The 12,814-nt window shown below is 40.1% G+C and overlaps 1 protein-coding gene across 1 annotated transcript in view; it reads right to left on the bottom strand.

The window, feature by feature from the left end:
• Positions 1–11,765, bottom strand: part of PRIM2 (DNA primase subunit 2) — a gene marked incomplete at both ends in the record, with an annotated part of 291,802 nt that extends 280,037 nt beyond the window's left edge. Inside the window, 4 exons of the mRNA XM_080700663.1 lie at positions 3,709–3,829; positions 5,647–5,726; positions 9,958–10,061; positions 11,612–11,765. Coding sequence (XP_080556789.1) covers positions 3,709–3,829; positions 5,647–5,726; positions 9,958–10,061; positions 11,612–11,765 — 459 coding nt within the window. The remainder of the gene's footprint in view (positions 1–3,708; positions 3,830–5,646; positions 5,727–9,957; positions 10,062–11,611) is intronic.
• Positions 11,766–12,814: the final 1,049 nt, after the last annotated feature.

Raw genomic sequence — 12,814 nt, 5'->3', positions numbered from 1 at the left:
GAAAAGGATTCCAGCCGGGCGTGGTGGCGCACGCTTATAATCCCAGCGCTTGGGAGGCTGAGACAGGAGGATCGCACAGGTTCGAAGCCAGCCTCAGCTACTTAGTGAGGCTTTCAGCAACTTAGTGAGACCCTGTTTCCAAATAAAGTATAAAATAGGTCTGGGAGTATAGCTCATAGGTAGAAAGCCTCTGGGTTCCACTCCCAGTAACCAAAAAAAAAAAAAAAAAAAAGAAGAAGAAGAAAATGATTCCAAAACCAGAAACTATAACTATATAAGAATATAACTATAACTAAAGCCAAGGCAAACTTAACTCCAGTGTAACATTAAAATAGTGTAGGATAGAGTATAATAAAGATATTTTACACCACCTAGAGCTCAAAATTCTTACCCCTGTTAAAGTATAAAATACAAACTGGGCATGGTGGCACATGATTGTAATCCCAGCATTTGGGAGGCTGAGTCAGGATGATCACAGTTCACAGACTGACTCAGTTACTCAGTGAGGACCTCTGCAACTCAGTGAGACTCTGGTTCAAAATAAAAAAATAAAAAATAGGGCTGGGGTTGTAGCTCAAAGGTAAAATGGCCCTCAGTTCCATCTCCAGTACTGCAAAAAATAAAAAGTATAAAGATACAATATGCATAGCACTAAGAGCAGTAAGAAAGAGAACACAGGCTACAGAAGCAAAGTTTTGTGTACTCTTGAAATTAAGGCTAATCCCAACTAGACTGTTTTGAGATAAAATGGTAATTTTAATTTCAAGGGCAGCCACTAAGAAAATAACTCAAAAAAATAGGAAAACAAACAAGGGAATTATTAATATACCACCCTAGAAAATATCTATTTAACATGAAAAAGTATGGAGAAATAAGAGAAAAAAAAAATAAGACATATAGAAAACAAATAATGAGATGGCAGGTATAAATCCTACCTTATCAGAAATTGCATTAAATGTAAATGTAAGCAGCCCAATCAAAAGACTGGTAGAATGAATAATTTTGACTCAACTATATGCTGTCTACAACAGATATATTTTATATTAAAACAAATAGTATGAAATTAAAAGGATGGGAAAAGACATAATATGCAAATAACCACAAAACATCTGGAATATTTTTTATCAGACAAAATAGGTCTCAAATCAGAAAATGTTCTAGAGATAAAGAGGAACATTTCCAAGTGATAAAAGGGAAATTTATAGTTATAAATGTCCACATTGTAAGAGAAAAAAAAATCTCAAATCAATAACTCCAACTAGAATGGCAATCATTCAAAACACAAACAACAACAGATGCTGGCGAGGATGTGGAGAAGTGGGAACTCTAAGACATTGTTGGTGGGATTGCAAATTAGTGCAACCACTTTGGAAAACAGTATGGAGAATCCTCAGAAGAATGGGAACAAACCTACCATTTGATCCAGCAATACCACTTCTGGGTATCTACCCAAAAGATAGGAAAACAAACTACCAAACTAATGCATGTGTATCTATGTTCATAGCTGCACAATTCACCATAGCCAAACTATGGAACCAGCCAAGACGGCCATTAACAGATGAATGGATTACAAAACTGTGGAATATGTACACAATGGAATTTTACTCAGCCATCAAAAAAAAACTCAATTACATCATTTTCAGGGAAATGGGTGGAACTGGAGGACATTATGCTAAGTGAGATTAGTCAGTCACAAAAAATAAGAAAACAGATGCTTTCCCTAATGTGTGAAAGCTAAGGAGAAATGGGTCATAGGAGGAACACTAGATGAAAAAGGAAATCCTATAGAGCAGCAAACAAGACAACCTAAAGGAGGAGAAAGAAGGGGGGAAGAAGGAAATTCTCTAAAACACACAATGTACTTAAACATATCGAAGTCAACCACTAAGCCATGCAAGGGAAGGAGGGACGGGGAGGGAATGGGGCAGGAATTGGGTAGGGGTTAAATCAGTGATGTGTACATGTATGTACACACAAGATTTTTACCCCAATATGATGTATGAATATAATACACCAATAAAAAATAAAATAAAATAAAAATAATTTTAAAGCAACCCACAGAGAGAAGCCCAGGTTCAGATGTATTACTGGTTAAATCCACAAAACATCTTAAAAAAAAAATCAATCCTTTACAAGGTCTTCCAAAGGATGCCTATTCCAGAATAAGTACATCCAAGAAAAATAAAAAGAACTGCAAAAGGAAGGAATAGGAAGGGGCTGCTAATGAGTACAAATTTCATTTTAAGGGTGATGAAGCATTCTAAACTGCCATAGTGACTCTGATTATCTTAAAATCTAATGAATTTTATGTTTTAAAAGTGTGAATTTCACTTGGGAGGCTGAGACAGGAAGATCACAGGTTCAAGATCAGCTTTAACAACCTAGCAAGTCTCGCAGCAACCTAGTGAGACCCTATTGGAAAACAGAAAATAAAAAGGCCTGGGATATAGCTCAGAGGTAGAATGCCTCTATGTCCAATACCTAGTGCCACAAAAAAAAGATTAATTTCAAGATAATGTGATTTTTTTTTTTTTTTTTTTTGGTGGTACTGGGGTTCCTGGAAGCCTATCTCCGGGCTACACTCCCCGACCTATTTTATTTTTGGAAACAGGGTCTCCTAAGCCAGCGTGGCTGGCTTCGAACCTGAGCGATCCTCCTGTCTCTGCCTCCCAAGCACGGGGATTACAAGCATGCGCCACCACGCCCGCCAAGATAATGTGATTTCTATCTTGAAAAATATATTAAAAAATAAACCTATAGGGGCTCAGTGGTAGAGCACTTGCCTAGTGTGTGCAAGGCCCAAGTTCAACTCCCAGGACCACTAATGGCAAATTTTAAAAATTTGCTCAAGGACATTTTTCTCTATGACCTAATAAAACCAGTAGTTTCAACGACAGCAAAAAATAAATAATTTCTAGTATGAAAGGTTAAATTAACTAGAATTGATGATAGCAATACTGGACTTCACCAAGGATCAGAACCACAAGCACAGCAGGAGACACAGTGGGTCTGAGCCGGCGGTCCTGCGATCCTGTGCACAGCACTGACTGCCCGACCACGTGTAACAAGACCTCAAGACCTCAAGGAGGTGTCGAGAAGTAAACGGGGGAAGAACAGAAAGAGCCCTTAGCACGAAAGAGACACTGAGCATCTACTAAATGTTTGTTACACACACACACACACACACACACACACACACACACACACACAAACACACACGCACGCAATCTGTTTTCCCCAATTCATAAGAATGACAGTGTCCCTGGCCACAATGAGTACATCTTCAGACAGGACATGTCAAGACAAATGTCTCCCATCTACTTTTCATCTACTCCAACTTTTACATTTTATTTGGCTTCAAGCCATCTACTCCAACCCCAAAAGAGATCCTAGACTGTCCCACTACCATTTGACTATTCTAAATGCTCTCAAATAGAATTGTTCTCTTTTCCCACTGTATCACAAAGCCATCTAAAAGACATAAATTCTATTTCCACCCACAACAGTTATCACTGCTAAATGTCACAGACATTTCACTACTGCAAATAAGTAATTATCACCTGGGTACAAACCTACTAGCTATTCTTTCAGACAGGTACTTAAGAAAAAATGTAAACAGAATGAACCTCACCTATCAGTAGCACTTAAGGCCAAAGGGATGGATAAGCAGTGAAAACAACTGGAAATAACTATTAAAAATATACTTACAGCCTCAAACTGCAAGTGGCTATCCTTTAAGAAACTCTGAATTTTGTCCTTGGGTAAAATATTGAATCGAAATCTAAGCAGATCCATTTCTTGTTGAATGAACCAGCGTCTAAGATCTTCACTAAAAGAAAAACAGAAAAGTATAAGTATACATTAAAAATCCAATGAATATTAAATCCAAGAAACTTCTTTTGTTCTGTATCGGGGACTAAACCCAGGGGTGTTCTACCTCTGACCCACACCCTATCACTATCCCTATTTTATTTTTTAATTTTGAAACAGGGTCTCACTAAGTTGCTGAGGCTGGCTACAAACCTTTGATCCTCTCAGCCTCCCAAATACTGGGATTACAGGCATGTGCACCACGCCCAGCTAAATTTTTTTTTTTTTTCAGTACCAGGATTGAACCCAAGGGCATTCTACATCCAAGCTACACGCCCGGCCCTGCTTTTTAACTCTTTATCTTAAAACAGGGTCTCACTAAGTAGCTGAGGCTGGCTGCGAACCTGCGATCCTCCCAAGTACTGAGATTGCAAGCATGAACCACCACGCCTGACACAAATTTTTAAAAGGTAATTTTACATCTGAATAGACTATAATCAATAAACTTTGCAAAGTGCAATCTTAAGCTTTACAGTTCATAATTTCACAAAATGTAACAGGCATAAGTATACTCTTAATATTTCAGAGTCATCAAAAAATATATTAATTTATAAGGCAGATAAATCATAAATAGTCTTGTTATATTATAAAATAATTACCCTACTACATGTAAAGCATAATTTATTTTGTTTAGATGACTTTTACAAACTGTCAGCAATTCATTTACTATATAAATTACATGAATTACATATGCTTTTTTTTTTTTTTGCGGGTCTGGGGATGGAACCCAGAGGCATTTGACCTCCGAGCTACACCCCCTGCCCTATTTTTTATTCTTTATTTTGAAATAGGGTCTCACTAAGTTGTGGAGGGCCTCACTAAGTAGCTGCAGCTGTCTACGAACCGTGATCCTCCAGTCTTATTCTCCCAAATTCTGGGATTACAAGTGTGTGCCACCACACCCGGCTTTATATATGCTTTTATATCAAAGGAAAACTCTAGGACCAAACCTAGTAATCTCCCACATATAATTGGGATAGTAAGTAATTCAAGATTTGTACTTGTTTAGCATACTAATTTAAAAAATATGTAACTTTATTAATGGTCAAAACTAATAAGGGAAAAAAAGATTTTTTAAAAAGCAACTAACTCCTTCTCCCTCTGGGTGGCACTATTGACTTATAAGAAATCAACCACAAACTGAAAATAGCAAGAGCTTAATAGGCCCATACAGCTCAAATTCTAAAACCTGTATCAAATTCACCTATATGTTTGATTGTTTCTTATAAACGTTTCTACTTTTTTTCTGAAAAGGTATTTTTTTCTGAAAAGTCCTTCATAATAAAAACTCTTTTTTTTTTTTTTTTGGTGGTACTGGGGGTGGAACCCAGAGGCTTTCTACCTCCAGCCTATACTCCCAGACCCATTTTGTATTTTATTTGGAAACAGGGTCTCGCTAAGTTGCTGAGAGCCTCACTAAGTAGCTGAGGCTGGCTTCGAACCCGTGCGATCCTCCTGTCTCAGCCTCCCAAGCGCGGGGATTACAAGCGTGCGCCCCCACGCCCGGCTTAAACTCTTTCAATTTTAAAACCCAAATGAAAAATCTCTTCTGTAAAGTTAAAAAGTGTTTCATCGGACAAAATTTTTGCAATACAAAATATTTTTAGTATTTTTGAATAAGCAATTTTCTTCAAATGAGTGACTACAATAACATTCAATCCATAGTACACCGGTTCCTAAAGTTATTCTAAGTTTTTCTATGTTCAGTACAAAACTTGCCATATACCAGTTTATAACCAAAGGTCTCTGGCTATGAGCGTATAAATATTTACTCACGACTGGCAATAAGCAAGGCGCAAAATGAAATGAGAAATATGGTCTCTTCTTCGTGGTTCATATTCATCTTCTAAGTTTTCCTTAAAAATAATAACAAATAAAATAAATGCCTTAGAGTGACAAGAGATATGAAGAAACATTGAGTCAGTAGTAACCAATGATAAAGTAAAAATTTCATAAACACATTTGAGTGTGTGTGTGTGTGTGTGTGTGTGTGTGTGTGTGTGTGTGTGTGTGTTTTACTGCGGGTTGAATCCAAGGGCATTAACCCAAGCTCTTTTTACTTTTTGTTTGAGAAACAGGGTCTTAATAGGTTGTTGAGAGTCTCACTACATTGTTGAGGCTGTCCTCAAACCTGTAATCCTCCTGTCTTAGCCTCCCAAGTACTGGGATTAGAGGTGTACGTACCACACCCAGCTCAAAAACACATTTCTTAATATGCTTTCCAGGATAATTATCATTTTACTTAAGTTACAATCAGGTGAAACTGAGAACTGAACTCAAAGTCTCCTGGGTTTGAACATACTTTCTATCAATCCCTCTTTCTTAACTTCTTTCTTCACCCTCTCTTACTGTTCTCCTTTCTTTTCTTTTCTTTTTCTTTTCTCTCTTTTTTTTTTTTTTTTTTTGTGTGTGTGTGTGTGTGTGTGTGTGGTACTAGGGATGGAACCGAGGGGCTTTTCTACCTCGGGGCTATACTCCCAGACCTATATTTTATACTTTATTTGGAAACAGGGTCTCACTAAGTTGCTGAGAGCCTCACTAAGTAGCTGAGGCTGGTTTTGAACCTGTGCGATCCTCCTGTCTCAGCCTCCCAAGCGCTGGGATTACAAGCGTGTGCCACCACACTTCTTATCCAGATTATGCCCAAGGCTCTCACCTCAACCATTTCTTAGATCAACCCTCAAATTCTTAATTCCAATCATTTGTCAAAACTTAGATTCAAAATTAGTTTATAGGTATAGTCTGCACGCAGTCCTATTCCCAAAACACTAGAGGAAAAAATACACAACTCTGGGAATCTGGAATTCAAACACTCACCACTTCTCACTTCAAGTAGACCTTTACCAATGCTACAAATCTTATCTTTAGTCAAGCCCAAAAGAGCAAGACAGAACACATTACATGCACTTACCAGGTACCAGACACTGTTCTATGCAGTTTTAATGTATTAATCCATTTAATCCTTTTTTTGAAAGCCTCATGAAGTAGGCACTATTTTATACCTTATTTCTTTAATTAGTTAATTTGTTTGTTCTTGCTTTTTTGAGAGAAGAGGGTACTAGGGATTAAACCCAGGAGCATTCTACCTCTAAGCTACATGCCCAGCCCTTAGTTAGGTAGCTAGTGTTAATTTTGAAACCGGTCCCACTAAGTTGTTGAAGCTGGCCTCTAGCCTACAATCCTCCTTTTTCAGTCTCCCAAGTACTGGGATTCCAGGCATACACCACTGTGTCCAGCTACTATACCCTTATTTTAAAGATAACGAAACTGGCCTGGTGTGCTGGCACACATCTGTAGTCCCAATACTTGGGAGGCTGAGACAGGAGGTTCACAGGTTCAAAGCCAGCCTCAGCAACTTAGCAAGGCCTCCCACAACTTAATGAGACCCTATTTCAAAATAAAAAATAAAAAAGGGCTGGGGGTATAGCTCAGAGGTAGAATGCCTCTGGGTTCAACCCAGTGTCACAAAAAAAAAAAAAAAAAAAAAAAAAAGGAGGACACTGAAGCACTGAGAGATTTTATAGCTTATCCAGAGTTACAAAGTCTGCTAGTCAGCTTTGTGTTGCTATAACAAAATACCTAAGATAATCCACTTAAAAAAGAAAGGTTCGTTTGGCTCACAATTTCAGTCCATGGTATTAGTTGGCTAACATGGTTAGTTGAGCCTATGGTAGAAATAAAGCTGCTCCCCTCATGGTGACAAGGAAGCCAAAGGAAATAGAAAAGATCAGGGTTCCATAATCTGCTTCAAGGGCATGCCCGCAATGATCTTGGACCTACCAGCGGTTCCCCTCTCTTAAATGTCCCACCACCTTCAGAGAGCACCGGGCTGAGAGCCAAGCCTGTATTGGATGGGTATGTGTGCAACAGTCCAGATCCAAACTATAGCACAGGGCCTGTCAGCAGCAGAGCTGGAATTGGACACATAATCCCCTCCTTTTTCACTCCTTAGAAAAGCTGTTTCAGTTTCTCCAAGGCCCCTACCACAGCAACTTTCCTTTGGCTCTCAACAGACAACATGCCCTACTTCATAGGAAATGAACGCCATCAGAAAAACTCCTTCAGCTCCATGCTTGTGCACCCACGAGCTATGCTGCCTTCCTCCCCATCTCTCCTTCCTGGACCTAAGGCTAACCCCTACACCTAACACTCCAACTCATTTGCTCTTGTCTTAAAAACCTTGATTTATCTAATGCTCTATCAAAATATCAAGCTCCTTGCCTCTTCTTTTGATTCTAGATTTTTCTGTTCAGTTTATAAACATGTTTAATTATTTCATGCTATGTATTTCATATATGTTTTACATATATATAAACATCCTCTATCTTCTGCTCTATTTCTCTGGTCTTTTCGCTAAACATCTTAAGGGAGTCCATACTCCATACCCACCTCTCTCTTCCAACCACTGCATCTGCCCCCATCTAATGGCCCACCCAACTGCTAATCCAGTGGACACTGTACAATCGGTCTTATATAATCTACTTTAAGCTTCTGATGCTGCTGTGGTTAAGAGTACCACCACAGAAACAGAATCCCCAGATTTGAATCTTGGCCCCATGACTTACCATCTCCTGAGCTCGGGCAAGTTATTTAGTATATCAGTAAATACTGCTCAATTTCCTCTTCTGTAAAACAGGGATGATAAGAGCGCCTACCTATTAAGACTATCATCTGGATTACATGGGTTAATATTAATATACATAATATACTTAGAACGTAATCTGGCACATAGTAAGCACAATACAAATACCTGCTGTGTTACTCCTATTTTATCACTATTAATATGGCCACTATTACTGAAACTCCGGCCTTCCTTGGCGTCTGTGATACCACTATTCAGATCAATCTCATTTCTCAGAAAGCTCCTTCCCAATCTCCTTCCCAGACTCCTCCAATTCCACATCACCTTAAATATTAGTGTCCTCATGTCCTGTCCTCCATATTTTCTCAAATTATTTTTCTAGAGTGTTCTCATCCTCTCCTGATTCCAACCCTTCCTTAAACCTACACTTCCACTAAAGATGTCTTCTTTTTTTTTTTTTTTTTTTTTTTTTTGGTGGTACTGGGATTCCTGGAAGCCCTTCTACCTCTGGGCTACACTCCCAGACCTATTTTATACTTTTTATTTGAAAACAGGGTCTCTTAAGCCAGTGCGGCTGACTTCGAACCAGCACGATCCTCCTGTCTCCGCCTCCCAAGTGCTGGGATTACAAGCATGCGCCACCGCGCCTGGCTAAAGATGTCTTCTAAGTCCACGCTTGCATATCCAATCACCTACTAGACATCACCACAGGGACCTCAAAGGTATGTCTAGAACTAAACTCAATACTTGCTTCTCCTCTTGGATACCACCTCTCAAAAATATCACCACCATCCACATAACTGTCCTAATTAGAAACCTGGGTGTCATTCAAAACTTTTCTCTCTGCTTTCTCCCTACAAGTTACTAAGAGCTTTTGATCCTACCTTTTTATTATCTCTTCAATCAGTTCCTTTCTCTCATTCAGACTGTCATCATTTATAGGCCCCTGTTTTCCCTCTCAAAAGATATAACCCTATCAACATGCTATTGGCAGTCATCTTCCCAAAATAAAAAAATCTCATCACATCTGTCAAAATGCAGTTCCAGCATCCCTTCCCCTGGAAAGCCTCCCCAGTGCTCCCCAGCAGAGCTGGGTAATCACATGTGCTCCTGGAGTTCCTGAAGCACCCATCTAATAACAGCACTCATCATCCTGTGTGGCCCAAAATACACTTGCCAATGTATGGAGACACACTGGAGAGAAGCCACAAATGGCACTGAGTATCCCACAGTGCACAGGACAGTTCATGTAGCAAGGACTCTCAAGGCCCAAAGTAATGACAGCAAGCCTGAGAATCCTTGCCATACTATAATCCTCTGATTACGCGTCAATCACCCCAGTAAACTACAGGCACCTTCATGCACAGCCTACCTACGTCAGTCATTCTCATCAGTTGTTAGTCAGTCATTATAAAAGCCCTGTGCCTAACACATGCCCTTTTTCTCAATTTACACTCAGTAATATGAACACAGACTGAAGACACTTTGTTTCCTCTTTTACTTACTCTGTAGGAAAACTTGAGCTTTCGAATCTCAGCCTCCAATTTACTCTGGTATTGCTCAGTTCCTTTCACATAGCTCACAGCAAGATTCTCAATTGTTTTTAGCACTAAAACAAAAAATAGTATAAATGCAACATAATTTTTTAAAACTAAATTGAAAAAAAATTTTATGGATAGTAATTATTTAATTATTCTTAGAACATGATAGAATAACAGTCCTATTTTCTGCAAGTACATTTATATGAATTTTAAATGTTTATAACATAATCTCCAGCTGGGCGTGGTGGTACACACTTGTAATCCCAGCATTCGGGAGACTGAGACAGGAAGATCGCGGTTCGCAGACAGCCTCAGCTACTTAGCGAGGCCCTTTGCAACTCAGTGAGACCCTGTTTCAAAATAAAGAATAAAAAATAAGGCTGGGGATGCAGCTCAGAGATAGAACATCCCCAGGTTCCATTCCAGTACTGCATAAAAAAAGATAATCTCTAGCTGTGTACAGAAAATACTCATGCTCCTCACAGCATAATCTAACACCAGGGATTCTGAACCAGGGCAGAGAGAAAGAAGGTGGATAATTCCTGTTGTATTGAGACACTGTTGCTGAGGAATGGAAAGCACATAAGGTGGAAAAAATTAAGCACCCCTTGTTTGTATTCTGTACGTGAAGCTGCCTGTTTAGCAGTCTCCTTTGTTTACTCAGCAGAGATTATCATTTTTTTTAAAAAAAAACAAACTTTTGCCAGGTATGGTGGCACACACCTGTAACCCCCGTACATGAGAGGCTTAAACAGAAGGATTGCAGGTTCTCGGCCTGCCTCAACAACTTAGTGAAGCCCTCCACACCTTAGTGAGATATTTTTCAAAATAAAAATTGAAAAATAGGGGTAGGGGTGAAGCTCAGAGGTAGAATGCCCCCTGGGTTCAATCCCCAGTACCACGAAGGAAGGAAGGAAGGAAGGAAGGAAGGAAGGAAGGAAGGAAGGAAGGAAGGAGAGAGAGAGAAAGAAAGGAAGGAAGGAAGGAAGAAAGAAAGAAGAAAACAGTCCTTCCTTTCCTCTTAAGGAAAAGGGGAAGATATAATAGTAAAGTAGGGCCATCATATAAATAAATCACCCTGTATAGATGCCACCCACTGCTCAAAAATCACTAAAGCCCCTTATCAATCCTTCCTCAGATAAATTCTTCTCTTTAGGCATTTGGGGTGTGTGTGTGTGTGTGTGTGTGTGTGTGTGTGTGTGTGTGGTACTGGGGATGAAACCCAGGAGCATTCTCTTTGAGCTACACCCCCAGCCTATTTTATTGTTTTATTTGGGAAAAGGGTCTATGTTGCAGAGAGCCTCATTAAATCGCTGAGGTTGCTCTTGAACCTATGATCCTCCTGTCTCAGCCTCCAGTACTGGGATTGTAGGCACACATCACCCCATCCTGCTGCAGGTTCCATTTTTACTTTTCTAAGAAGTCTTACTTAATCAGACTAAGTCAGTCACCCCCACTTCTATGCTTCAATAGCATTCCTAGTTATTTAAGCAGTGAAGATACTGGTATATGACTATTATTTTAACTGTCTCCTTGTCCTAGCATACAGCTTCAAGAAAGATATAAATTAGAGTATACAATTCAAACTCCCTGCCACCTAGAACACAGTGGTACTCACATTTAACTCTATCAATGGCCAAGTTTTCAAACTCTATCAACGATATGTTTTCAGAAGGTGGCTGCAAGTAAAATTGAAGACTATGAGGGTAACAAGCGTTCCTCTGGTCGCCCGCCAACCTCAGCTTCCTCCGCTTTCCTCCAGAAAACTGCATCTTGGGTCACCTTCGGAAAAAATCACATACAAATGTAAAATAAGAGAAAACAGAGTCATGAATAACAGCAAACAAAAACCACACAAGAAATAATTACACATTCACAGAAAAAAACATTGAAATGGAAGACATGCACAAAACATTAAAAGTGGTTATCCCCAGGTGATGTATCTTCCAGATATCCTACAATACGCCTGTAATAATTTTTGTGGTGGGGAACAGGAGGTGTAGGTGCTGGCCCTAATTTTTAGCAATATTAAAGTCAAGTGATGTTGTCTGCTCACTATGGGTCTGTGTTCCCCCCTTCTTTATATCGCTGTTGTCCCAAAACTTAAGATGAAGTTTACAGAGGCTGCAATCCTGAAATCAGGAAAACACGGTAGGTTTGACTAGCTTAATGAACTCCGTCCTGTCTATCTTATGACCCTTGAAAACAACTGTCTTTTGGATCCTGTCTCCCAGAACTCCTTTTAGAACGCATCCGCAGGTGCTTTATAAAATATTCCAGCCCCTTCCCCCAACTTCTCCCTGGCACCCGCGTCCTGCCCTAAACAACCCACATCCAAACCCGCGCAGCACCAGGTCAATCCTTTTGCCCGCACTGCCTGGAAATCGATCTCCTTTTCCAGAGTTTCCCTCTTCTATAAAAGAACTGCTCTCGCTCCTAAACCAATCCGCAGGAGTTTCTTTTACCTGCAAGCAGCGAGACACAAGAACGCAGACCCTGACAGCTACTTCTCGGCTGTGGCGGGAGATTTCATTTGGGACCGGAAGCGGAAGCGCCCGGTACAGCAGGCCCGCCCACCGGGCCCCGCCCACCGCGCGGGAGTCCTGCGCATGCTCAGAGCCGCGTTTTCCCGCTCAGTGCCAGCGGGCTTTTTGAAGTGAGCGTGACTGAGGTCGTTCCCCCAATTTTTAAGCTGCTTCTTCAGTGGGTGGATTCGCTAGCTTTTGACAATGGGAACTGGGATGATGGGATGCTAGAGGCAAGATGTTCCACCCGGTCGAGAGACAGGACTCCACGGATGGAGAGAAGCGTGGCGTTTTGC

This window comes from Muscardinus avellanarius (assembly GCF_963383645.1).
Source record: "Muscardinus avellanarius genome assembly, chromosome: 8".
Classification (NCBI taxonomy): domain Eukaryota; kingdom Metazoa; phylum Chordata; class Mammalia; order Rodentia; family Gliridae; genus Muscardinus; species Muscardinus avellanarius.
The sequence above is the reverse complement of the archived record's forward strand: the minus strand, read 5'-3'. Positions and strand labels throughout refer to the sequence as shown.